Source organism: Hyaloscypha bicolor, assembly GCF_002865645.1.
Source record: "Hyaloscypha bicolor E unplaced genomic scaffold K444scaffold_182, whole genome shotgun sequence".
Classification (NCBI taxonomy): domain Eukaryota; kingdom Fungi; phylum Ascomycota; class Leotiomycetes; order Helotiales; family Hyaloscyphaceae; genus Hyaloscypha; species Hyaloscypha bicolor.
Window position 1 is genome coordinate 1,849,948 of NW_020194684.1, and position 26,041 is coordinate 1,875,988.

Here is a 26,041-nt window from a genome sequence, read left to right on the forward strand (position 1 = left end):
GGGCAATTGAGAAGTTTGAGACAACATGTAAAGAGGTGCAACACGAGCTCCATTTATCCAAACAATGTCCACACACCATCGCGTAGATGCCCTGTAACTTCTTTCGCCTGATTCGTTGACTTGCTTTGAGATGCAGATGGCAAAGGCAATGCTCGGCCGTAGTATGAACAACGTGTGTGGAGCTTACTCGCTGGCAACTGATCGTCGCTGCATGATCCTTCAAGCCGAAGAGCCTGTCTCTGCCATCTCCATGAATTGATTGAACTAGGTATAGCAAGGGAACTCGGAGTTTCTCTTTCCTCCCCACGGAGGCTGTCTGTTTCTCACTTGAGTACAGTGACAGACAATATTTCTTAGCACAACTAGCAAGGTGTACGAAGGGCCATGCAGAATGAAGACAAACAGCAAAAGTCATTTGACAAGCGTTAAGCCGATGTTGTGAATTTTCAGTGAAGGGAGGCGAATCTCCCGTGTCCCTAGCGGCCGCCTTGTTAAAGCTATGCCCGATTGGGGCATTAAATATTCTGCGAGACCAAGACGCCCAACAAACGGCCATGTTCTCGCAAAATGGCGCAAACTTTGAAAGACAGCTTTCTGGATCTGGAAAGGCATCGGCAGCTGCTCGAGGAAAATATCGAGAAGCTCTGGAAGTCACTTCGTCACTGGCAGCTTTGGGAAGCAGAGTATGAAGGCTTGAAAGAGGAGATTCTCGTCGCAAAGCCAAACCCGAACCAAGAACAGCTTTCCGCCATCTGTCGCGATTATGAAGGTGAACTCGTCACTAAAAAGGAGGTCGAGGATATATTGGGGTCGCGAAACGCTGCGCAGGTCGTGAACATACTAGACAGGAGGATTGACTACGTCGAGCAGAATGTTCGTACAGTTCTGAAGCAGATCGAGGCTGCAGAGAACAAGTTGGCAGCGGCGACTGTTATCAGCACACCTGAAGTGAGAAACGAAGAAGGCCTACCGTTGACAGAGATAATTGAGGAGCTGGATGAAGAGGGGAATGTTGTCTCGTGTCGAACATCTACGCCTGGGAGCGCGAAGCCACAGCTGTTGGAGGTGCTGAAAAAGGCGGGAGTGACGAACCTTCCGACGGACTCGACAACCGCAGAACCTGCGAGCTCCTCGGAGGAAAAGCCGGTAGAAGCCTCGAAGCAAAATGCCACGGAGTCCAAGAAGGCAGCGGCATTTGCAGAAGACGCAAAACCTAGTTTTGAACCCGAGAAATCCCAGGCAACGAAACGACTGGAAGGCGTTATGAATACCGCGAAGCAGCAAGAAACCAAACCCTCAGCGCCTCCCGTCATACCCGCCGACGAATCGCCTGAGGATGCTGCTCTTCGAAGAGAGATGCTCCAATATGGGGTGTCTGAGGTTGGCGCTGTGGTTGCAGAGCTAGACCTGGAGGATGACAGCGATTGGACAGATGAGCAGGATTACGACGAAACAAGTACGGACGATGAAGACGAGTTTGGTAGATCAAGAGGCCGAGTTGTGGACGAGGATATTAGGCAGCAGATGATAAAACTCGAACAACGTCTGGGTGTCAGGATGATGGAGAATATTGGCAAGAAGGCCAGCGACTATGATGTGGTCAGGGAAGGCATCGGGCGTGTTACGATCAATGGTCAAGAGACCGCTACGGCATCAGAAGACGAGCCAGCGGCTGCTGCTGCGGAGAGCCTTCGGAAGGATTCCAGCACAACATCATTCAAGAAGTCGGTCAGATTCTCAGAAGAACTTGATATCTCGCCAGCTCCTAAGCCAGCCACCGCTGCAACTCCAGCAGCTCGGAGGAAGACTGCTCCCGTCAACGACATCGTCGAGAGGACGGCACCAGCACAATCTTCCGCGTCGCCACAGCAGAACAAGAAGGTGTCACGCTTCAAGTCAGCTCGAACTGCTCCACCCCTCGAGTTCAGCCCTGCGGAAGACCAAACTCGTACAGTACCCACGGGCCCAGAAGGCACAACCCTAGCACCCGTCGTTGTCGAGCGTGAAATTCCTCACGATTCCTTTCCCGCCGAACCCGACGAGCTGGACCCTCACCTCTTGCATCAAGAAGTGGCCACTGAATACCACAAAATGCGAAATACGATGATCCATAGGCAAGGAGGATTCATGAAAGAAGAAGAGAGCGAGATCGTACCCTTCACAGAAGAGGAAGGCGGCCCGAAAAAGATGAGTAGGTTCAAGGCCGCAAGATTGGCAAGAAACTGAGAGCTTAACTACTGAGACACTCGACATCTGTCAGAGTCTATAATAGAACAATTCGACTACATTCAATGTGACCTGCTGCTCTCAGCTCTGACCTGATGTCCTTCTCCCTCGATTTCTTTGATCTTATCTTTTCTTTTATCAGGAATGCACTTTCTGACAATTGATGGGGAGCAGTAAGCTATCTGCTTTCACATTACTGTTGCGTTCCAAGATTAAATATTAGGGCTCTCTGACGCCGTGATCCTTGGAATTCAGTGATCTCGGGGATTCGTTTCACCCTTTACATTCAATCACTTGATGAGGATGCTAATGAGATGTCGTACTGGAGATAGTTTTGGATATTTGTCATAACATTTATCCAACGCCATTCGACCTTTAGCAGTGCTGTTGCTAAGGTGTCTGGTCTTTCTGTTCACATGAGCAGTACGTTGTCAAGGCTTATTTCCGTTCCTGCTCGTCTCTCGGTGGAAGTACTTCAGTCGCCTGTCCTCTCAAATTGCCTGATCATACGCAGAGATCCAACTATTTTCCGTGAGTATCGAATACAGATAATGGGCAGGGAGCATGTTGTTCAATTTTTGGGATTGTTTCCATTACAGCAATGGTCAAATGCTATAGATTGTTCTGTCTTCTGTTCTACCGAATTCATCCCACGAGCTTGGCGCGTACTCACCATAGGGATACAAGCACGAGCTTCTTCTCCAGAACCATTTCGCAAGTTCTACCTCCTGTATCATACCTACCATTATGGTCAGCGTGACGCCAATTGGTCGCTCTACTCAGGGCCTTCCCAGGGCAGCGTCTCTAATGTCCAACTCATGCCTGGTTTCTCTTCGAGATCACTTCCAACACCTGCTGAGACATTTTTTTTAAAAAATTTCTATCCTGTCTACACCCCCACCTATATAGCCTCCGCTAAAAACTTGCGAGCGTATTCATAAATATCATCCTCATCTTCCGGAGGGTCAAAGTTATCGACATTATCGAATGAATTGGGCTTTCAACCATGGATGACCTTTCCATGGTGAACCGTTGGGAGGCGGAAAAAGTAATTATTAGCTTCGTTGAAGGGAAGACGGGCAAGTCTATCGTCGATCTGATCATCTGGGCAAGATGAATTTGCATCAATTATCTAAGCAGCACGCCCTTGAAGGACTTGTCATGTTCTGGTTGTCCAGACTGCCTCTGCCAAGTATTAGCAGATGTTCTAGAGCGGTTGCAGATATGGTAGTGGCGTTACCTGCGTTATGAGTATTCATCAATGGTGTTCTGAATGGTCTCTGCCAGGTTATTGTTTTGGAGGAGAGAGGGGAGCTGGGGTTGCGGACGAAGGTGGAACTTTGCATCTGCAGTTGCCAGTTTCCCCGTCGCATGCAACTTCTTTGGCAGGCCTGACAAACTTCAAGAGAGGGTTTCATCCTTGGTCTCGTTTCCATCTGAGTTTCAGACGATTGAGGAGGATGCGTGAAAATTGAGATTGCACGGTTCAACCGCATGGCAACAAGCCCACGCCTGGCTCAATCGTGCTTACCTCGCCAGATGCCCAACACCAGCACTGCGCTAAACCTTACTCCAGAAATCACTCTCTGCCCTTCCTCCCTCCCTCATTGGTCGCCAAACTGTACACTTGGACAGCTTTTAGTGTGCTTTTGACAGCAACAACGTCGTGCACTGATTGGTCGCAACACTTTTCAGCGCTCGCTTGAGTGCATTGACAAGATCGCATATGACAACGCAACGCAGTAGAAGTACACCAAGTTGATTCAGAATATCTCCATTTTTGATAAACGGATACAGTTTTTAATGTACAATTCCCTCGATCTTAGTGTGAGCCCATAAGTTCGGGTTTGACAGAGCGATCAGAGAAAATGAGCTTTGGCACTAGCACTGACGCATTGAGCCAATCACAAATGTCTGGCTCGTTATCTCCTCACCCATACTATTGAACAGTCGCGAATACTGCATGGGCGTGTGAGTCTTCAGTCGCCAAAAACAGCGATCTTGGAAGCTAGTTCATAACTTCTGTGTTGAGTGTGGGACTCCAGAAGATGAATTGAAGTTGATGCGGCTCAACGGCCGTCCACCAGAACTGTACTAGCGCGGGAATTAAGTCTGTGATCTCGAATCAGCGCAGAACCTCGGATGTTTATATAAAGGCAGGCCTCCCAGACCCACTGTTTTTCACCAACCACTCACTCTCAATTCCGCCACCAGAATTGCAGCCAAAATTCCGCGTTGCGTTTCAATGTTTACTTTGATCGTCTACATCCTGGCCGCACTTCTTCTCTTCATCAACCAACCTCAATTCACCACCACCACCATGGCTACGATCGACTCTGTCGCGTCGAGCACGGGCTCAAACCATGGATCAATCACCATCAGCCCCGACGACACATACAACTCCAACTTCCCAATTGACTTCGACCCCGAGCGCGACGATGCCATCTGCTCCACCCTCGAGGTCAAACGCAACTACAAGCAGACCGTCAATCCGTCTCCCCAGATGCGAGACACCGCGAAGAAATACGGTCGCTGGTCTCCTCGACGCCCTCAACACGATGTCATTATCAACACATCGGCTCTGGCTCAGGCCTTCCCCGACTTCTCTCAAGCCGGTTCTCCGAACGATACCTTCTCCCTAGAAGCCCCTCGCGGCCGCAAGGGCAAACAACAAACCACAGTCACGTCCTCCGCACTCGAATATACCACCGACGCGAATACTCCCATGATCAACCTCTCCAGCAATCTCCGCCTTCTGAAGACTCCAATACAGCGAGTCGAACCCACTCAACCTACAATCTACGAAGACGTGACGCGCAACAATGCCAACGTCCGCAACAATAGCAACCAAGCCCACACCCATACTCAATCGAACACCAATGCTCAGACCAACACCAACCTCAACACGCGTAACAAATCCAACAACCCACCTCCAACTCACTTCGCCACAGAGCAGAAGGAGAATATTCCTCCCATTCCTCAACAACAAAGCTTCAAGCGATCCTCCTACACCTCCAACGCCAGTCGTACCATCAGCGGCGACCGACGGACCTTCAAGGACCTTCATGCCCGAGTCGCGGACGAGTCCGATGGCTCACTTATTGGTACAGAACGACCTGCTTCCGTCACCTTTCAACCCAAGAACACGCGCTTCTCCAAAGCCACGGAGAAGAAGCAGACCACCCAAACACACATCTTCACACCTACCAGTCTCAACGGCAAATCAGGCAATGCCACGCAACAGTCCTTCTTTGTCGCTAGTGTACTGAATTCTGCCTCGAACACTCAGACCAACGCCCTCCCCGCGGTTCACCATGGAAAGGTCGTCAATGGCGGCAAATCTCTTCCTTTCAATGAAGCAGACAACTTCGACCTCCCAGAAGACGAGAAGGATATTTATGAGTACGCTCGGAAGCTCAAAGCACAGGTTGCAAAGTTGGAGACTGCACTTCAGTCTGCTCACAATACCATTGACGAAATTCGAGCAGACAATGCCGATGCTGCTGCAATGCGCACGCAGGCAGGCATCCAATTGGAGAAAGAGCATGAGCGACTTTCTATTGAGAACCAATCCCTCAAGGAAGAGATTCGGATTCTTAAAAATCAGCTCGCTCAGGAGGTTCAGGGCAAAGAAAACGCAACTCTTTCATTGGAAGAGCAAGAGTTTGCCTTCAAGGATCAAGTCGATCGAATACAGGATGAAGTCGATCGACTCCACGCAGAGCGAGAAGAGAATGAGCATAATTTCCAACAGCAACAGTCCGACTACCAACGTCGAATTGTTTCACTTTCTCAAGAAAAGCAAGAGTTGATTCGAAACACGCACGCCCTTCAAAATCAAAAGTCTGCTCTCGCAACTCAAGTCGAACAGCTGCGACAGGAGAAGGACCAAGACACTCGAACATGGCAGCAAAAGGAGACTACCTTTCAAATCCAAATACAACGACGCGATGAAGCTGTCCAGCGCCTTACAAATGTCACCCAACACCTCAAGGAGTCGACTCAAAACATCGAAGGTGTCACAAAGACCAGAGCATCAAAATCGCTCTCTGGTCGCAGTACCAAGCAGAAGTCGACCAGGGGAAACCACGATCAAGACCTGCCATCAAAAGTCATGAAGCAGGCACAAAATCACATGGAGGACATTCAAGCCGCGTCTGGTAACCTTCACTCCAGTAGTCAGCAACCTCCGGTCAGACAACGCAATCACACTCAGAAGGATCGGGCACCATTCCAAGCGCTCGATTTTGACCTTCACCAACAAGCATTCGGCCAGAATCTTCAGCAATCTCAAAACATTCCCATCACTCGAAACGACCGGAATGACACTCAAATCACGCAAGAAGCGTCTTTCGATGACAACACGGGAGACCTTCAACACACCCAGCAATCCAATGACGAAACCCTTTCCGACGCCGGTTCCAACCTGTCCAGCATCGTTGGGCATGGTTTTATGGCAGACATTAACCAGCACCTCAAAAATCTCAAAACTGCGAAGAGACAGCTCGAAGCTGCCGATCAAGCCTCCGCCCACGAAGACACCATTCAATCTGGTCAATCCTCTCACGCACCATCTGTCAAGATGATGGCTGAACATCGCACCGTCCGCGATGACACCATCCAGACCATTCAATCTGGCCGTTCTTCTCATGCTCCATCCGTCAAAGGATCCGGTGGCATCTTGAAGAATTCCAACACCCCACAGGAGGATCTCACTGGCCACTTCAGCATCAAGTCGGCGAAACCAAACACTCGCACAGAACAGGATCATACCAGCAGATCCAACACTCACCGGCGCCATCGTTCTCTGGTTGAAGAAGACTACACTACCAAATCCAACACCTCTCATCGTCGCCATCATTCGGAGACGGCCGTTCACACCAACACACCTCGCCAAACAGACGGTGACGATATGACTTCGGCCTACCTTGTTGCAGACATCGATGCTGCCAAGCAGGGCAACAACAAAGATCGGCCAGTTCTCTCAGCCACTGCTCGCCAGGTCCTTGACAATCTTTGCGAACACCACCACAACCGCGGAAATTGCACGATCTGTCTGCGCCTTGCATCCTTCAACACCAAGCCAGCAAGCAAGAAGACCATTCAAATTCAAAGACCAATCCCGGTTACCCAGCGCCCAACCAGCCCGGTACCCTACGAGGAAGAGGTTACACTTCGTCCAGCAGTTTCTCCGGGTCTCGCCTTGGCAACCGTGCTGAAAGGTCTCGAAGATGAGCTTGCTCATCTGAAGCTGAGACATTCGGAGGTGCAAAAGACTTACATGGAGCATGACTCGTCATTGGGCAGGCGTGAGCGGAAGGCGTTGAAGAGCGAGATTGACAATCTCCTCAAGAAGATTGACATCAAGTCTGATCAGATTTATGCATTGTACGATGTCCTCGAGGGACAAGCTGAAGCGGGACAGGAGATGACGCAAGAGATGGTTGATATCACGTTGACCAGAATGTCCCTGCACGATTTGGACATTGAAGAAGAGGAATTGCCCTGGGAGGGCATTGAAGAGAGTGATTGAATGAATTGTAACGAAAAGGGTTTGGACATTGAAAACAGTATCAGTAGTATCAGTGTATTGTTACGATTGTTCTGTAAGACTAGGAACAATGGATGAAATGAAGATTTTCCAATGCAATGTTCGAGTTGAGATCAGTGCAATGAACTCATAAATTTGGACTCTTATTGATCCTCAATGTGCCCTCTGTGAGTAAATTTGGGGAGAGGGGGCCGGGACATTGCTTCACTGGACATTAACGGGAGGATTACTATCGTGGATACAGGAAATATATTTAAATCGAGTAGGAAGAGTTCAAGCGTACCTTAACCTAAGAAATCTAGCGAGCAAGCTCGTCGCCTTCTACAATTGAAGGATCAAAATCTTCTGGTCACTGGATGGTGGGTGGATTAGGTGAGTGAGCCCCTTCGTCCAATCTCTCCCAGAAATCCCAGATGAGGAATCGAAGCACGTCGGAGAGGATCGTTCTACTCTTCCATCCAGCTTGGGACTGTCTACGGCAACGAGAAGGTGAATATCTTCGTCGTGAGGAACTGCAACATTGAAAAGCCCTGCGCGATTGCAAACGTCTCTTGTGAACCAAAAGTCTGCCTCCAGATCAAGATCTGCCCAACCTCTGTTCTCCTCGCCTCCTTTGCCAAGGTAGTGTTTGTAGAGGCTTTCCTCGGGGAGAGCTGCGAGGATCGGCCAAGAGGAAACGATCTAGGCAGAACTCCAACTGACTAGTACTGTGAATTATTCCTAAAAAGCCTTTTTATCCAGGGTGCAACTACACAATGGCGACTTTCGATTTCGCCTAGCGGGTAGGAAAAGACGGAGTCTTGACACATGCTGCTAGTGTCGATTCTCACGAGTGTGATCCGATACTCGAAATATTTAGCTATGTTGGAATGATAGATGATGGATGATAGTAAATGTATAGTTGCGTGGAGTTCAATGTCTTACCTGACTTGTGACTGGAATATACATTCAGATATGGTTTATTCAGGAAATGAACAATGCTTGGGTGGTTTTGTTTGAACTTTGAGGGCAACAACGCAAGTTATTCTTATTTATGTTTGACAAAGACATTTGATATTGAATACCAGGACCAAAAGGCTCTGAAATTCTTCAGCGAAGTCTTGTTCTTTTGTCTTGCAGGGCTTGTCACCATAATGAATGGATATAATCCTTTCATACTATCAGATTCCAGTATTACTAGTACTACAAACTCCACATTTGTTCCTTATCTAATCTTAATAACCTCCCGGCCGGGTGTCTATCTGGCCAGGTGGCTTATATGAACTTACCCCACTCGAATTCAGGGATGGGGCGGGCATTTCATGTACGCCAACTCTAGTCATATTTGCCCCTTGGGAGCCCGCAATTGGGACTCTCTGCATGGCAGGAACATCATCCGTACGCAACTCGGAGTCACGCTGACGAAAAGCCTGCTCTTCCTCCCCTTCTGGCAAGTGCCCCCTTGGGGTGGGTGATAAATAAGCGCCGTTAATGGAATCGTGCCGTCTTTCGTAGTCCTGTGGGGAATTAGGGCTCTGGGCACCACCCGTGGAAATCATATTCAGGGGCGGGATCTGCATGTCGCGATCACGGTCATCAATGGGCGGAGAGCGAGAGCGGTAACTTTCAGAGTCTGGCGGGTTACTACGATTGTGATGGCCTGGTTCGATTGTCAACATGTTACTCATGTGTAATTTTGGCCACATATATTGAAAGGGAGAAAGGAACAAACCTTTCATTGTAAGGGAGTGGTGTTAAGGAGACACTTGCTCGTGATGAAGGACTAGGGAGGTGCGATATTAATAAATCAAAAATGAAGGCTTACCATCAATTTGGCCTACGCCAGAATATCGATCACGGCCATCAGATGAATTTTCCTGAGTATTAGTAGTTGGTAATTTGTGGTCAATGAAAGGGTATCTGTGGGCCCGAGGGTTAGCGGTTGTGTCTTATACATCGTGCGGCACACAGATAGAGCAACAATATGCGCTTACTGAGACATTGGATTCCCAAGTCCGGAAAGATAACTCCCTCTGCCGGTGAACCCCGGCCCATTCTGTGAGTTCTGTAAAACCTCTTTCATTGTTCTCTGTCGCCCATACAGATAGAATAATGCACCCGCCAGCACAGCAATAGTGGCAGCCCCAATAGCAATTCCGGCTATCCCACCAGTAGAAAGGCCACTCGGCGTTCCAGGAGATACCACCACCGTTGTTTGTGTGGGGATGCCAGTGAGAGAGGATGTAGTTGAAGATGGGGTTGTGGCCGATGTCGTAGGAGAACCAGTTGGCGTGCCCTCTGGGGAGAAGTATTCGCCTGGAACAAACATTTGAGTTGCGTTTAATGCGAATGCGTGTTGAACTTCCCAGGTTTGGGTTGCATTTCTACCACGTAGATATTAATGATTAGCTGACTGAATTCCACATCAGAAAGAGACATACGGGTTGATTACTCCCACCATCCCATCGACTAAGCAGGCTCCTGGAGCCCCACAATAGTAGAACAATGGTTGAGTGTCGTTAATGCGAACTTGGTACTGGGGTTGCTATTACGAACTTTAGCAATCCGATATATGACCGAGTGGAAATGACTGGGAACCTACATCGATGCCAACGACAAAGATGGGTTTGAAGCCACTCCAAATACCAACTTTATTTATACCGGTGACTTCATAAGGGATACATGGCAAGAGGTATTCCGCACGTGCGACAGAGTGGTTTGTGGGATAGAATCGGAACTCTATAGCTGGTTAGTTTTGATGATTATTCCAGAAAAGAAAGGAAGACGGACCAATTATATCGCCAATACTAGCATTGACTTCTTTGGGAGTGAACTTGTGAGGGTCCTAATGACTGTCAACCCCTACTTCAGATAGTCATATAACCAGTGCGGGCGCATATTACCACTCCAACGGCAACAGTATGTGTAGGCACGGCCGAACCGGTGGTAGCAGACTGTGCTGCGCTCAGCAGCGCCGTAGCCAGTAGTGTTAACACTTGTGATAGCAATATTGCCTTGAAACTCTCAAGATTGACTCGGTTTCGACAAAAATTGTAAGATGGATGTAATGGTCGAAAAACACGACGCTCCAGGGAAATGACAGAGCTCGACGCTTGAGAACTGGAAGCGGGGAGTGGACCAACACAGCAAACACGACAGTACTCAGCTTTGGTGCGGCTGAGCAAGCCAGGGAAACACTTGGCGCGCAATTTTTTGATTGTACTCTCCTCTGAAGTTCCGCTGGCGTAGGGGGCCTGCAGAAAAGGCGGTTCCGTGGTTGGTGGGAATGAGAAACGTGGCGAAAAATGAGAAAGGTGGGCAAATAGGTGGCGTAGAGGAGTAAGGTGATGGTCGAGGACTTGACAAGTTCCATACGGAATGTAGGCAGATCCAGCAAGCTGCAGCATTTCGGCGGCCAAGGAGAGATCGAGTTCACATGGCTGCATTGCTGCATCGGTGCACTGTTGCACAGTAGACTGGCTTTCAAGATGGACGCAGACATTAGCTCGTCCTTCAAGGATGGCAGAGTCGGCCCTCTTGGATCATGTAGCCATCGCTGTCCAATCTTCTGGAACTTCGCAGGCTGGACAAACGCCTCTTCAAAATCTCGAAAGGTTCTCGAACATGGAGCTGGAAAGTGCCAAGGAAAAAGAAAAGATTCCGTGCAAGCCAACTCTTGGCTGTCTACCATGTGATTTGGCTTCAAGTACCAAGTTGTAGAGGGAAGCACCCACGTAAACTAACTTAGACGCACTCGCGACTCTCCATTAAACACCAGTATTCAGGCAACGATTCAAGGTCACTGAGTATCAAAGTTAAGAAGGTTAAAAATTTCGCCGCATCGCTGTGATGCTCTGTTACCCAGCTGTTGTCGTGGCAAATCCGTTTCGGCATGTGAAAGAGTCTGGGCTGTCCTCCTCGGGACTTCCCGAATTCTGGGCGGCGGGCTGGACATGGATCACTAGGTTCTACTATCCCCCCCCTTGAATAATTACGAGTGGGTCCTTTGGTAACGCCACACTGAAACTTCGCCAGTATCCCCGAATTAGGAAATATCAGGTGCTTTCGAGAGCCGCTATTCGCTATAGACCCTCGATTGCGTGCCTTTAGTGGTGTGAATCGTGGCATGAGAGTGTGGCGAATATTGGACCCACTCGAAATTGTTCATGGGGGGGGATAGTACTGTAATCCAAACCATTCAGGTGTTTTTATCGGAGAATTGTGGGGTATGCGGCCGCTTTATATTTACTACGCACGGTCTTCCGCTCAGTTTCCATTTCAAGTTGTCTTTAGGGCCTTCGGGCTTAAAAACTATATTAGGCGTGAAGTATTGCGCATTTATTAATTATTTGAATTTTATTTAAGAGTTAGCTTATAAGAGACTATAGAGAAATTAATTAGTAAGAAAGAAATCGATATTCTTGTAGTTATTTCTAGGCCGTTAATGCCCTAGAGTTATGGGCATATGCGCTACGTGCTGGGTGTATGGGCCTATCCTGGCCAAAAGCTGGTCCGGGGTTTTAAAATCATACAAAAAAGGCGATCCATATGGTGGTCCCATATTTTTTCAAATAAGCCTTCATATGTGGGACCTGCCGTGGTAGTGGGAATAGTAATGGTCAAAGCTTGAGACTAGCATATGGTCTCCGTATGTGAACGGTGTATGGCGGTGGCAGGAGGGGCCCTAGGAGTGGAAGAAATACCACCAGATCAGGCTCCGATTATTGAAAGAAATCATCCCATGTGATAACATGAGTAAGGTTGCGTTTACACCATGCACCACTTGCCAAGTGGCTACCCCTCTCCCCACTAAGTCTCGATCCGACTCCAGTTTCCAGCCATTCTATTGGCCACCCTGGGCATGATTCCCCAGGCTGGTCAGTGGTATCCCTTCGCCCAATATCGTTGTACCTTGCGTCGCTAGAATTCCACTGGACGCCCAATAACCCTCCACCAGTACCACAATCGATAATAGCAGGAGCCATAAGTGGAGCAAATGGCCCGTCAAGCGTGGCAGCCATATCGTCATAGAGCACGGCCGAGTTGTGGGGATGGGTCAATGTGCATGGCTCGGAGTGAAACACCATCAGCATCCGTTGTGATCCGCCCTTCACACTTGGAGCTCGTGGGAATGGTGAAAAGGGGTGGTCTTGGGGGTTTGGCGAGGACATACTGTGGTCTTTGGGTAAATAATCGCACCCCTGGGGGTTTTGGTGTCAGCCTCAAATGGGGTAGATAACCAATACGAAAGGCAGATTTGACATATTTGTGGGGTCGAAAGTGCTAGAAGCAGGTGCCAGGGGTGTAATTATTTATCCCAAGACCACAGTATTGTAGCGACCCTGTGATCCATACAATTTCGGTAGCATTGAGACTCTCCCGACCAGACCGGAGGTTCGAAAAGTTCAAAATGTCTGTGTTGTTGCAGCTTGTCTGGGCAGCGGCAAGGTGGGCAGATAAAGTCAGAAAGGCAAGAAGCGATGGAGAAACTCTAAACAATATATTGCACGAGTAAAAGGAGCAGCGAATTGAAGGCAGAACTCACGGTTTTCAAGCTTGGTTGAGTACGCTTGGGTTGCAGAAGATTCAACAGTGTATAGGTCTGTTTAATGAAAAAAATTCCTCGTCCTGGTTATGGGGAAGCCCACTCCTTTATCCTTTTCAACTGCTCACGAACTTCATCACGTTCGATCGAGGAAGTTTTCAAAAGCAAGTGCGACTGTGAGATATTGCTATATACTCCGCCACTGATGTTTTGTTGCAAGTTGTTGGCGACTAATTAGTAAAGTATGGGTGGGTGGCTGTGTCTAAAGTTATCCCTTCGTCCGGTGAGACATGGTCCACGCTAGTAAGGGGGCCTGGCTCAGGGCGAAAAGGTGATAGATGACTAATAACTTTTTAAGCAAAGGTATGACTTTACAGTCTGAGCCAGGCCCCCTTGCTAGCGTGGACTATGTCTCACCGGACGAAGGGATACCGGCGAAGGAATTTCCACCGCACGAGATATTCCTAATTAAACCCATTCTTTAATCTTAATCATCTCTTGAAAGCGGCGAGATCAGGAAAGAATCCGGATAAGAAAGTTGCGAATGTGGATGAAGTGCTCCGCCCCCGAAGCAGCTCTTGAGGCCTGAGCACTTGTTTAGCATTCCGGCCATAAACAGTGTGTCAAAAAATAATCAAGGCTAATTAATTAGAATTAATTATAATTAATTATAATTAAGTATGATTTGATTAGCTTGATTTTTATTATAATTAATTATAATTAATTATAATCATCACGTGATAATATAAAAGTATACTTTCTTAGGCATTTCTAAAAATTAGTCTAAATCTAAAATAACAAACTAATTTTTGTTATGTGGTACCAGTCACGTGGTGCTATTACACGTGACTCAGCATGTGGCCAGTGCTTCCTTAGCCTGGCAGATAGCCTTTAGCTCAATTCAAGCTCTTTACTACTACTATAACACTGGAAATCAAGGAGGTTCTAGCGCCTTTGGCTTCGCTTACTAATTAGCGCTAGGCCTGGTTTAGTAAAGAGCGCCTTTAGCAATACCGAATACGGCTAGCCCAGACCTTATTTTAGCCTTATCTCGGCTTCCGAAGCTCCAGAGTCATGTGCGTAATCACGTGATGAATCTAATTAATTATCTCTGATTATCTTTGATTATAATTAAGTATGATTTGATTAGCTTGATTTTGACTTGATTTGATTTGAGTAGGGGGGTCTAATCAAATCAAACCTAATCATTTGACACACTGGCCATAAAGGTGAACAGATTCCGGCAATGCCAATGACATCAAGCCAAGTCGATTGAAGTCGCGTTCATTATCAGACACTCGCTTCGGTGTTCATGAACTGCGTTCCCAGAAAGGTGACACTTCCGGCAGTTTATGGAGCAAGTCTCAGATTTTGATGTTCCTTTTCTGCCGCCAAGGGACGTACTAATCGGCGGGATGTCGACCTTTAGCCGTATCAGGTAGCGGTGAATATCCTCGGTTCCGACAACTTTACTTTCAATCCTTTCTCCCCATTTCCACAAGCTCACTCTCAAAAAATGCAAAAAGAAAAGCAACTAGGTGTCTGAGCAATGCTCAGGGACATGAACTCTAGAGAAACTCTCTCTGACGGGGAGTCGAACCCCGATCTCCCGCGCATTGTCTGTTGACAAGCGGAAATCATGACCGTTAGACCATCAAAGATGTTATTTGATTTTAATAGGATTAGACCATCAAGACGAAGAATTTAGCGAGAATTTCTTATTTAATTAAATATTTGTTTCAGCCAAAAAATCGGTTATCGAAAACAGGGCGCAGTCCGAACCTCGTATCTCGTACTCGCCAAATCTTAGGACCCCTTTTTACTCACTCCAGCTCCTCGAACACAACATAATCCCTTGATATTGCCAGCCGTTTTTCAGCGGGTCTTAAACTCAGACCAGAGGCACGAATCCTTTGCAGTTCGAGCGCCAAATGAATTTGCTTACTTGATTGGTCATAAAACCCTCTAATTGCCAGCATCGAGAGAATAACTTATTGCCTTGCGATGTTTGAATCAAAGATGCCAGAACGCAAGATGCAACATAAATACAGCGGATAAAATTAAGAGACGTCTCTCCCCATTCCCGGGATTGGTAACCAATTTTCAACCCAGTATCGAGACGCACTCGGCTACCAGATGATTTTCAAGAGTGATCAAGGGCTCCTTGACTGTAAGGGTTGTGCAGCAAAGGCCGAGTCCTGACTCAAGTACCCTCCAGATCATTCGTGCCCTGCTCCTTGGAACCGACTCGGCGACAACCTTGAAAGCCCCGGATTCAGAGTCTGCCTGGCCAGTTGATTTGACCCCCATTCGACTCATTCAAAGCAGAGAGTGGGGGGAAATGTAAAACGACACCCCAGGTATCGACTGGGGTGTCGATTGGGGCCAGGGTGTTAGGGACCTTAAGTCAGATTTGTAAATATAAGTATAAGTTAGTATATTATAAGGCTCATAATATAATTATGTGCTTCTTAACTCATAATAAAATGATTTCTTAAAATAGAATTTTAATTTAAAGGATTTTATATACTAATTGATCAAGTTCTAGTTTTTAGGCCCTATAAGGCCCTTTAAATTAGGGGCTTATAGGGCTCTCATGTCCAGTTTTAGGGACTTATTTGCTAAATTTCCAGGTTTTCTTAAGCTTACTTTTAAGCTATAAATATTTACTCTTAACTTCTTTAATTTATAGAACTATTACTAATTAAAAATTTATAAAACGTTTATACTTAAATAACGCTTAATTAGCGCTATAAGGAAACGAAGAAAATATTGAATTCTATTAATTCCTTATCAAATGAAATAAATTTAAAGAGAAAGCTAGATTTTTGGTGTTCCTGACCGAGCGCCTCTACTCTGGGTTAGTGCCCCCCAATCAACACCCCAATCGACAGCCGGGGGGTGTCGTTTTACATATTCCCAGGTATTGGCTGGGTGGTAACCGACCGCCAAGGCAAGCCGATGAGTAAGGTCAGAGAGAGTTGGAACGGAGAATGCGGGTAAATCACAAGTGACACAAATCACATTCTAGGCAACAAAGTGTGTGCAAAACTCATAAAGAGAGATCCACTCTGCCACTAATACTGCTCTCCACTCCCGTCAAGTCCAGCTCTCTCTCCATCCAAGGGTTCCCCAATGTCTTATACGCCAGCGGAAAGGAGACGGGTCTTTCTCGCCTATCGTACCGTATTCAACGGCACCAACGCTCATATTCGGAAAATCAAGAAGGTCCGAGAGGTTGTGCAATCGCACAACAAGTCTTTCGAACCATTGATTAGGGATTTGGATTTTGATAAAGTGGTCGATGTCGTAAAGAGCCTCTTAGACCAAAGCATTTTTGAGTCTGAGTTGCAGGCAAAGATCACCTTCCCGGAACTCTTCCGGTCCTCGCCAGCGCGCGATGTCCAGCGTAGCGCGTCGGAAGTTGATGCAGCCCGGTCCGAGGCAGAAGCTTTAGAAGTACTGTCGTCTGCGAGTGAACAGGGAGGAGCCGGCATGGGAGATACAGTTGACGATGTACCACAGAGCAAGTTACCTCTCTCGGATGCAAGATCAGATAGGACCCTGACGATTTGGAGTAGCATCGGAACCAGCAGTATCAACAGCCCCGTCTTTATATCCCTCCTTCCTTCCGTATACGACTCAGCACCTCATTCTTACAACAGCTCAGCGGCAGCTTGAGGAGTGTTGCTTCGATTTTGCAGCCAAATGGCTACCCTCGCTATTGAAAGAGAAGAAGTGGGAATGCCCTGAGGCAGCTGAGTTGATAAAGTGGACAAGGACACTGGCTAAGCATTCCGGCAAAGTTCCTGCTGGTGCAATATGGAAAGTTTCAGAGGCACCTCTGAGTGAGGTCTTCTCCTCCACCAATGTGCTCCGACACACGGCTGTCCATCGGCTTGTAACGAGTGCACGGGGGATATATAAAATGATCCAATCTGCATCGAGGCTTGCTAATGCACTCGGCGACTCTTCAAGAGCTGCAGAGTTGGAAAAATTGTGTCTCGAGATGGGAAGTCGTATCCGAGATATGGAGCTGAACAAGAACTTCTTAGAGAATAGGCTGGACGAACAGCTTCAGGCGATCAACAAGAAGCGTGAGGAACTTGATAGGGAAGAGAAAGAGGCCATAGCAACCATGTTAAGTGAAGATAGGGAGAACAAGTCTCTTGCAGGGTCTTTCCTTGAAGCTGCCGTCAAGAATATTTTTGGACGACCGGAATCGGGGCCAACTAGCATGGTGGATGGTTTACGCGAGAGTGACGACGTCGATGAAGGCAACGAACACGAGAATGATCAGGAGCCTGAATTTAGTAATGGTGATATTGATGCTCATATACCTGCAGATCTCTAATTAAATCACTAGCTGTTTGAATCCGGCGGCAACTTTCGCGTCGGCAACATAAGCTTGCCAGGTGTTTTGGATTTCCATACAGATTCATTGATCTGATTTTCTCAGAGCATCAGAGGATTATTTTCACTACTAACAAGTAGTTCAATTGCCTAATTCTTGTATTCTGCTCGTTCAACGATTCTTCACATGTGTAACTCCTATCACGGCCTGCGGAGTGCTCCGCAATATTCTCCGGTGTGACACCAGCAATCTTTTATAGGCTACCCTCGTGTGTTGTATTGCTTTTGACTGCGTTGTACTGCCGAACACTCTGCTTCTCCATTGCCTGAATTAATTGTAAGTAGCTATGTACTATTTGCTATTCTACGGTCATCCCTTTCTTCTCCGCCATGTCGTCAATTCCTCGTGCGTGTATAGAACAATTTCTCCTCGCCTCCGTGGAGAGGTAGTAATTGCAGCAGAAAAGTATTCGAAACCGCAAGCGCAAAACCAAGGACAGAACAGAGAGTTATCAGCCACATTGCTTAGAGTTTCTTAGTTATCCTCAATGAAAACTTGATAACCCTTATCAGATCAGATCTTTAGACCCGCTTGCCATTAAATAGCGGTTTAGCAAAAATCCTCGATGTGAACTAGTTTTCTTTCCACGAGATAGCCATTTACAGCTCTGGATGACTCTTCCTCCCGGTTTTGTCTTATCACTGCGTTTGTGATTCTTCGTGCGGCTGTGAGAGTATTGAAGTGCATTTGAAAACCGATTGAAAAGCAGTCAGAGTGTACGGCACGTGGATAGATGGTGCTTAAACATTACCAAAATATAACATAAAATATACACTGTCTCCTACGGAGTGCAACCTTGAGTAGGCCGTAGTAATTTGAAGCCAAGGAAGATAAGTACTTGGCGGTTACGTTCCCTTTCCAGTCTTGCGAGTTGTAAATAAGTTGAAAAAAAGTACAAGCTGGTCTGTTATTACAATATATAATGGCATCAACGAAGGGAGAAATAGATTAATACCTATTTGCAGTTTAGAGACAAATCGCGTCAAAAAGAAAAGGCACTTCACAAAGGAAGTAGCAGGAAAGAACCGGAGGTATTCGGCCTTGTTAATGAGAGTAGCGATCTTGTTCTAAGCGAGTAAACGCCGAGCTATTCTCTAAGATAAATTTAATCGAGGGTGTTCAGCGAGACAGCTGGCAGAACCCAGGCCTTTACGTCCTATACTTCTCGATATACAATGAAAGCTGCTCCAATATTTTGTCTCGGTCCTTGAATGAACTTGCTTTTATCCTTGCAAGAGGCGATGTCCCAAAATTGTCTATAGCAGACGGGTCGACATTGCCGGTTGCAAGAAGCATTGATACAACACCTTCTGCTTCGTGCATAGGATGCGCGTCAACTGCATGCCGCAGAGGAGTTTGGCCTTCATTGTCTCTAGAGTCCGCATCTACCTCACCTGTCTTGAGCAAGAGCTTAACAATAGCATTGCGGCTACCTATAGCAGCCCACGAGAGCGGAGTCTGGCCACTATTATCTCTCAAGTCTACATCTACCTTGCCTGTGGCAAGAAGTAGCTTAATAACTGCTTCGTGACCATTTACAGCGGCCCGCGAGAGCGGAGTCTGGCCTTTATAATCTCTCGAGTTTATAGCTACCTTGCCCGTAGCAAGAAGTAGCTTAATGACTACTTCGTGGCCATTTCCAGCGGCCCGCGAGAGCGGAGTCTGGCCAAAGATATCTCTCGAGTCTATATCTACCTTGCCCGTAGCAAGAAGTAGCTTAATGACTACTTCGTGGCCATTTTGAGCTGCCCACGAGAGCGGAGTCTGGCCGATATCATCTCTCAAGTCCGCATCTACCTCACCTGTCTCGAGCAAGAGCTTAATGACTACAGTATAGCCTTTCTGAGCCGCGCAAAGCAAAGGTGTCTGTCCGTATTTACCCTTAGTATCTGCCACGGAAATTTTTCTTGCGTCGAGCATGAATGCCCATATCATCTCATCACCAAGTTCCTCCATGTACGAAAGCAGTGTCCTGCGTTTCGAGAACTTGAAACCACGTCCAGAGATGCTATCCTTGCTTTCATCATAACGGTATTGACGATAGATCTCGCGCAATTTGCTTGTCTCAAGTTCTATGAATGTTTGGACCGCCTCTTTACTTCCTGTAGCCAACGCCGCAAAAAGTGGCAGTCCATATCGCTCATCCTCGACCTCAACATATGATAGGTTGTTGGGGTGGATTCTAATAAGGTTGGACATATTGTGCTCTGCCAGAATGTAAAGCAGACTTGCGTTTTGTGTATATCGGCGTACCTTGGCCTTTTCAAATAGGTTGTTTAGCTTGATCCAATTGTCGAGAGGAAAACTCCGAATCAAATCGCCTTGATCGACTCCACGACTTTCTGCTGAATCTGCGTGGCAGAGCACCATGCGTATGGTGTATTCGAGGAAGGGAAACCTTTTGATAGCTAACTGTCGGAGATCCGCAGCCTCCTCCTCTGATGCTTCTGGGAGTAGTTTTCCCATGTCTAGATGCGCAGAGTGGTCGATGCCCATATAGAAAAGGCAGCACTGCTTCAATCGGTCATGGCTTTGCCCTTGAAAATTACCTCCAAGATCGGGAAAAAGTTCCCCGAGTCCATTCTCCTTGACAAGGAAGTCCCTCACCGACTCATGTATGAATTGAACTGTCGGAGTCTTCGACTTTGTAATTTCGGCGAGGCCTTTCGAAGAATTGAGAATAAATTTCTTCATTACGTCCATTGTGATCTCGTCGATATTTCCGCTTCCTAGGACCTCGGGTGCAACGCCGGAGAGAATAGCAAAGTACAATTCCTCCGGCTTCAAGGGCTGTTTTGCAAATAGGATCCACTGTATACACAACAGTAATTCATCTCTGTTGTAGCAGTCGCGCATTAAAATTTGGCGGAATAACTCGTGTAGGTCGTTTGGGATATCTCGAAGCTTTTGGCGAAGGACGTGTACGCGGCCGCCATCGTTCTCCTTGTTTAATATCTCCACGACAAGTACAACCCACATAAAAACACCAGAGGCTTTGCTTTGGAGCTCGCCTCTGATCTCTTTGGCAAGTTTTCCGTGCCCGATTTTCAGCTCGCTATCCAAATAGTTGGTGATGTCCTGATCATGGCCCTCTTGACCTTCCAGTACTAGATTTAGCCCTTTACTAATCGTGATATGCGGGTAGTGTCTGCTTGAGAAGCACACCTGAAATCGAATGCCGGCAGAGATGGCCAATTCGCCGAGTTGTTCAAAGAATGCTACCATGTCCCTGATCTGGCGTTCCTCGCATTCATCCAAGGCATCTATGAAGCATATTAGAGACCGCTTTCCGAGCAGCTGAATCGCCTGCTCGAACAATTCTTTTAGCGTCTCTACACTCCACTGATGAGATCCGCTACTGCTCATTGCCGTCGATCCCAGTGAGTCAAAAACGCACTGTAGTTCGGGGATTCTTTCGAGGAGCTGCAATAACAAGGATCGATACATTCCAGCTGTGGACTTTTCCAAGTCTTCTCCTCGGGCGTTGAAGAAGAATGAGATAATTATCTTATCCTTCATAGTTTTCCGTGCATGGGCATGGGCAAATTTCATTAGTGTCGATTTGCCAGTTCCCGGTTTCCCTTTGATCCATAAGAATCCGTGGTGTTCCACGAGCTTGTTAACATCGAGCCAGTCGAGGTATTCTTGCATTTTCAATAGCCATTTGCATGTCTTGGCGTGGCCGCTCTTAATGGTCATTTGTCGGCCATCGATTTGGTCAAATCTTAGGGAGTCCAGTAATACTCGTCTTTGTTCTGCATCAAGAGACGGAAACTCCCCACTTCTGGATCCTCTGGAGATCGCACTCGTCATTCTGCAAAGAGCCGCAGCTACTTTCTTGTACTCGACATCCTCGAGGCCAGTGAAGCGACACATGCCCATATGATCGCGACCAATGTGTTGGGTAGTCTCGATGGTTGGAAAGTTTAGGTACGACGATTCATCCTCGACAACCTACAAAGTCAGACGCCAGCCTTCATGCACAGTGAACAATTGTACGTACCTTGTTACCACTGAGGAGATTAACACCTATTTCCTCCTGGAAAGAATGTATAATCCATCCTTGTTGATGAGCGATTGGGCTAAATTCGTCTCTCAGCTCCTTTAAACGCTCTGCTGACGGCAAGAGTGTGTCGACAATTTGCTTATTGACCGAAAATCCAGCAGCTCTAATAGCTTTCTCGGCAATATGCTGAAGGAAACCACGGGGGTCAGAACCGCCGTGTGGAGTACCAAAAAACATGATACCAACTGTAGACTCGAAGACTGCGTGAAGCTGAGGTTGAGAGAGGTGGCAAGAACTGGATCTTCGTAGCATCTCTTTGACGACAATCCCTCCAAGACTGTGTGCGATAAACAGTACTGGCCTCGATGGCTCCAGTCGACGTTCAGCCTCTAGAGCTACCAGAAAATCCCATGCAATGTCGTAAACTGTGTTTTTGGCCACAGGACGACCAAGTACGTGTCTGACATTTGAGTCGTAACCAAACGTCAGCACCCGGGCGTCCGGGAGTGTTTTTTGGACCAGTTGTCGAGGCCAATAAACCGCCGCGTGACTGATGCTGTTCTTCTGACGAATCCCTGAGAACGGATTGAGTTTTCGAACTTTAGATGGAGGTTCAACCGATTCGGACTCGTCATCTTCGTCCAGAACCTTCGCATCCCCTCGCCTGTGAGTCCATGTCCGTTCTGGATGACCATTAAATCCATGAACAAACACAATGCTTGAAATAGTCAGCATGAAGAATTAAATACACAGGTAGGGCCAAAAGCTTACTCCAGAGACGCCTCGTCCGGATCCACGAGGACCGTCAGCCCGGTTAGAGGGACCACCTCAAGCGAGCTTCGGCCCCGCCCAGGTACAGGATGGTGTGAATGCAGGTCCATAGCTTGATTGTTGCGTAATGGCGGTGAAGTAATGTAGACAGTTGAAATGATTCGAGCTTTGATGAGATGCTACGACGTCTTTGAATCAAAGTGGAGGTAATATCTGTAGAGGAGGCAATCAATTGGGCCTCGTTCACGTCCGAGTGGGAATCCTGGGTTCTCCCGAGCACTGATCAGTGGAAATCGACGATTTACAGGATGGCAGCAACAAGAATGGCAAGGACAGGAGCTTCTGCCACTGGTATACTATCGATTTTTCTTGAAGATGTACCGGTAAGCCAAGAGCAGGCGAGAGACATCCGTCGGGGGGCAATGCCTTCAGTTAGCAAAATGGCTGGCCTTGAACACACTGGGTTGTGCACAAGCTCGGAGTCTTCGTTGGCAAGGGCAGGTGATTGAAATCTCTTTGTTAACAGCTCGAATCTTGACGTTCGAGGGTCACCAGGCTCCAGCTGTGAGGCTGAGCCGTTCATCACGTGGAGCAGCGTGGTCTTCCATCCAAGGAGACGGTGGGCTGAGTTTGACGTGGCACAAACCACACTGGCTGCTCCGACCAAAGCCACCACGAAAGTTCAAAAAGCCTGGGGTCGATTCTCCAGAACCCCGCCAAAATGAAGAAGAAAAAAGAACACTAAAAGACCCAGCAAAATTCTTTTTGAACTTAACAAGCTTATAAATTAGTTCCTATCCCATGTATCTCAGGTAGGACGGAATCCAAGACCTCAAAACAACGAATTCTTCCTTCCCCGTGTAATATTGCCTGGCTTCACACGAAACGAGAAGTTCAACGACCGTGAAACCTATCAAAGAAAGGGCTGCCTGTGGCCCGAATGGCCCGCTTCAGCAGTCGACTTTTCGGCTTCACTTTACCCCCCGTTACAGTACGAGTTATTTCGTCCGTACGTCGCTGTAGGTCCCCGCCCTCCAGCAAGTGAGACTTTCGGCTTGGCTGGCAAGGCGAATTTACCACCCCCCATCCGACCACTCATTGTGGGCCCTTAAGTAACACCACATCTGCACTGGCCAACTTAAGGTCTGTGGCCAATAGAGACTCTCGGAGGCACTTGATATGGCTGTACTGTACAAAGTAGAAACTCTTGAAGGCACCTGATATTTCCTAGTTTAGGGATATAAACGAGGTTTCGGGGTGGCGTTCCCTAAGGGCCCACAATAAGTATTAAAGGGGGGGGGGGGGATAGCATGAAGTGCACGGCCCTGCCCTGCTTCTCGGTGCTGCGGCGGGACCTAGAACTACTGCACGAAGGCGGGCGGCTTCGAAAACCGGCCATTCCGCTCAGCGAGAACCTTTGGAAACGCATTCAAAAAGTCGCAGCAAATCTCCCTAGAATTTTATAATCACCGCAACACAAATAAAGAATACTTGTGCTTCTTCTATATCTTATGATACTTAATATCAAGTATTTGGAGGTGATGGCGTTGTGATGCGCAATTTGCAAACCCAAGAGATTTTGGTGTTCCTCCCGCTCCTCGTAGTCGTAGCGAAAATGGCCGGTATTCAAAGCCGCCAGCTTCGTAAGTAAGAGTCGGCCCTGGGGGCTTGGGACCGGTGGATGGATCTCTGTCCTGCGCCTCGGCCCCCTATGGGTAGATCCGTAGGGAGGCCTATGCGATGGGGAGCTTGCATCAGGGGGAAAGGCCGTGAACTTAAATACTGTAACGTACTGTAATCGATCAGGCAAAGAAAAGCACCCTTCGCTGCCAGTCCATAGCTTTCAGCCTTGGGGTTTGGATTTTGATTGGATTGGCTGCCTTCTACTGACCACCCAGCCGCACCACATTCGCGGCACAACCCAAGCCCAAGCCCCATGGTCTGTAGCCAGCGACATAGCATCGTCCCCAAGTGCTTTCAGCTCTGCTGTTAGGCCTCGAAACATAAACATTGCAGTGTGTCTCTCGCATCTTCTCATTTCAGCTATAATGCAAATAAAAGATGGTCAGTTGTTCAGAGGTCGCACCAGGAACTCTCCAAATTTTCGAGCGTAGCCTCACCACTCGCATTTACAGGCATCCTCGTCACACGCTGACTTCGTTCTCAATGTTGGCCCTACGGTTCTGCATGAGCCAAAAGAAGCGGAAGCAATCGCGGAGTGAGTATTCTAATATTCCCCTGATATGCGAAGCTGATAAGACGTCAAGCATAGTATTCGTTCATGGGCTGCAGGGCCACCCGAAGAACACCTGGACGTCGAAATCTGTTGCCCGTGAGGGTGCAAACTCGACCAAGATTGAACACAAGGCACCAAGCAGAGGATTCAAATTCTGGTCAAATAAGAGATCATCGAATGCAAGCACTCCCAAGTCCACCGACAACCTCGAAGAACGCCTCACATTCTGGCCGTACCATCTTCTCCGCGAGGACTGCAAGAATGTACGCATACTTACGTGGGGCTACAACTCAAATGTTTCGGAGTTCTTCAGTGGGTCTGCGAACAAAGGCAATATATTGTCGTACTCGCGCGACCTGCTGGGAGATTTAGCCGGAGAGCGGAGATCATGTGTAGGAGAAAACACCATACCTTCCTTTCCCACCCCCGAAACTGATTAGGTTGCACCATTAGCCAACTCGACCAATAATTTTTGTTGCGCATTCCCTTGGAGGTAAATATCCTCTATCTAGATACGTAGACTAAGTGCTAACACTGGGTGCATTAGGCATTGTAGTCAAAGCTGTAGGGGTTGCAAGTCCAATATCTCGATGTACAATATGCGTTAACTGAAACTAGATGCTTCTCCGCGCGAGCGAGAGCGAGGGAGAGCGGGATAAGAATATCTACCTATCTACGAAAGCAATACTGTTTCTCGGTACTCCACACGGAGGCGGCAATTTTGTTGATTGGGGCGAAACTGCAAGGAGAATCGTGAGTGCTATTGGTTTCGACACTAACCACCAAAATACTCGCGATCTTGCTATTGATAGTCCAATGTTGGAGGATTGTCGCGAACGCTTTCTCAATCTACACAATCGCAGAAATTTTGAGATATGTACTTTTCAAGAGGCATGTGGCATGAAGGGTACTTCGCTACTAGGTCTCAACCGGAAGGTATAATGCAGATCTTTGGGGTTGCAGTGACGTATATACTTACAGCTTTAGGTTGTGGATGGTGTCTCGTCGGAATTCCCTGACACAGGAAGAAGGTTCACAATCAATGCCAACCATATGGAGATGTGTAGGTATTCGAGCAGAGAGGATGATGGGTACAGGAAGGTCTCCCGCGAGTTGCGCATTTTGTGTGAGGAGATTGAGAAAAGCCTCAAAGAGGAAGAAGCTTTAAAGCATCAAGAGCGTCAGTGAACGGCATCCCTACTATATGTCTGAATATTAATGAGTGTATATAGTCAATAAAACACAACTCGGTCTGAATCCTCTCAGAAGGCCATCTCGTCTTTTGAACTAACATATTTCAAGCATATCTTGAC

At 47.6% G+C, this 26,041-nt stretch overlaps 9 protein-coding genes and 1 non-coding gene across 10 annotated transcripts; 5 read left to right on the forward strand and 5 right to left on the reverse strand.

Annotated features, from left to right (window-relative positions):
- The first annotated feature begins 542 nt into the window (after positions 1-542).
- On the forward strand, positions 543-2,312 carry K444DRAFT_620354 (uncharacterized protein). Its single transcript, XM_024881689.1, has one exon. The coding sequence runs from the start codon at positions 568-570 to the stop codon at positions 2,224-2,226; it is 1,659 nt and encodes a 552-aa protein (XP_024728106.1). The 5' UTR covers positions 543-567; the 3' UTR covers positions 2,227-2,312.
- A 99-nt stretch (positions 2,313-2,411) lies between these two features.
- On the forward strand, positions 2,412-3,259 carry K444DRAFT_227125 (uncharacterized protein). The gene has a single exon (XM_024871194.1). The coding sequence runs from the start codon at positions 2,643-2,645 to the stop codon at positions 3,165-3,167; it is 525 nt and encodes a 174-aa protein (XP_024728107.1). The 5' UTR covers positions 2,412-2,642; the 3' UTR covers positions 3,168-3,259.
- Positions 3,260-4,469: 1,210 nt separating this feature from the next.
- On the forward strand, positions 4,470-8,070 carry K444DRAFT_620355 (uncharacterized protein). The gene has a single exon (XM_024881690.1). The coding sequence runs from the start codon at positions 4,547-4,549 to the stop codon at positions 7,757-7,759; it is 3,213 nt and encodes a 1,070-aa protein (XP_024728108.1). The 5' UTR covers positions 4,470-4,546; the 3' UTR covers positions 7,760-8,070.
- A 717-nt stretch (positions 8,071-8,787) lies between these two features.
- On the reverse strand, positions 8,788-11,521 carry K444DRAFT_227138 (uncharacterized protein). The gene is made up of 8 exons (XM_024871195.1): positions 11,491-11,521; positions 10,660-11,236; positions 10,547-10,601; positions 10,359-10,495; positions 10,198-10,301; positions 9,751-10,140; positions 9,582-9,676; positions 8,788-9,416 (listed from the first exon to the last, which is right to left on the reverse strand). The coding sequence occupies exons 2-8, from the start codon at positions 11,200-11,202 to the stop codon at positions 8,992-8,994; spliced, it is 1,749 nt and encodes a 582-aa protein (XP_024728109.1). The 5' UTR covers positions 11,203-11,236; positions 11,491-11,521; the 3' UTR covers positions 8,788-8,991.
- An 844-nt stretch (positions 11,522-12,365) lies between these two features.
- On the reverse strand, positions 12,366-13,090 carry K444DRAFT_227164 (uncharacterized protein). The gene has a single exon (XM_024871196.1). The coding sequence runs from the start codon at positions 12,925-12,927 to the stop codon at positions 12,478-12,480; it is 450 nt and encodes a 149-aa protein (XP_024728110.1). The 5' UTR covers positions 12,928-13,090; the 3' UTR covers positions 12,366-12,477.
- A 1,790-nt stretch (positions 13,091-14,880) lies between these two features.
- On the reverse strand, positions 14,881-14,962 carry K444DRAFT_t37. Its single transcript has one exon. It is a non-coding gene; the product is annotated as a tRNA-Asp (tRNA).
- Positions 14,963-16,339: 1,377 nt separating this feature from the next.
- Positions 16,340-17,655, forward strand: K444DRAFT_601475 (uncharacterized protein; the record flags this gene model as incomplete). Its single annotated transcript, XM_024878680.1, has 2 exons — positions 16,340-16,878; positions 16,907-17,655. Exons 1-2 carry the CDS (start codon positions 16,437-16,439, stop codon positions 17,653-17,655), a joined length of 1,191 nt encoding a protein of 396 aa, XP_024728111.1. The 5' UTR covers positions 16,340-16,436.
- Positions 17,656-19,254: 1,599 nt separating this feature from the next.
- On the reverse strand, positions 19,255-19,605 carry K444DRAFT_481063 (ankyrin; the record flags this gene model as incomplete). Its single annotated transcript, XM_024872997.1, has 1 exon — positions 19,255-19,605. A coding segment is annotated over one exon (351 nt), but the record flags the coding sequence as incomplete, so codon positions are not given.
- A 363-nt stretch (positions 19,606-19,968) lies between these two features.
- K444DRAFT_544493 (uncharacterized protein) lies at positions 19,969-22,456 on the reverse strand (the record flags this gene model as incomplete). Its single annotated transcript, XM_024876055.1, has 2 exons — positions 19,969-21,669; positions 21,719-22,456. Coding segments are annotated over 2 exons (2,439 nt in total), but the record flags the coding sequence as incomplete, so codon positions are not given.
- A 2,223-nt stretch (positions 22,457-24,679) lies between these two features.
- On the forward strand, positions 24,680-25,916 carry K444DRAFT_545347 (uncharacterized protein; the record flags this gene model as incomplete). The annotated part of the gene is made up of 5 exons (XM_024876128.1): positions 24,680-24,817; positions 24,896-25,120; positions 25,182-25,244; positions 25,347-25,664; positions 25,716-25,916. 5 exons carry the CDS (start codon positions 24,680-24,682, stop codon positions 25,914-25,916), a joined length of 945 nt encoding a protein of 314 aa, XP_024728114.1.
- Between the last annotated feature and the right edge of the window lie 125 nt (positions 25,917-26,041).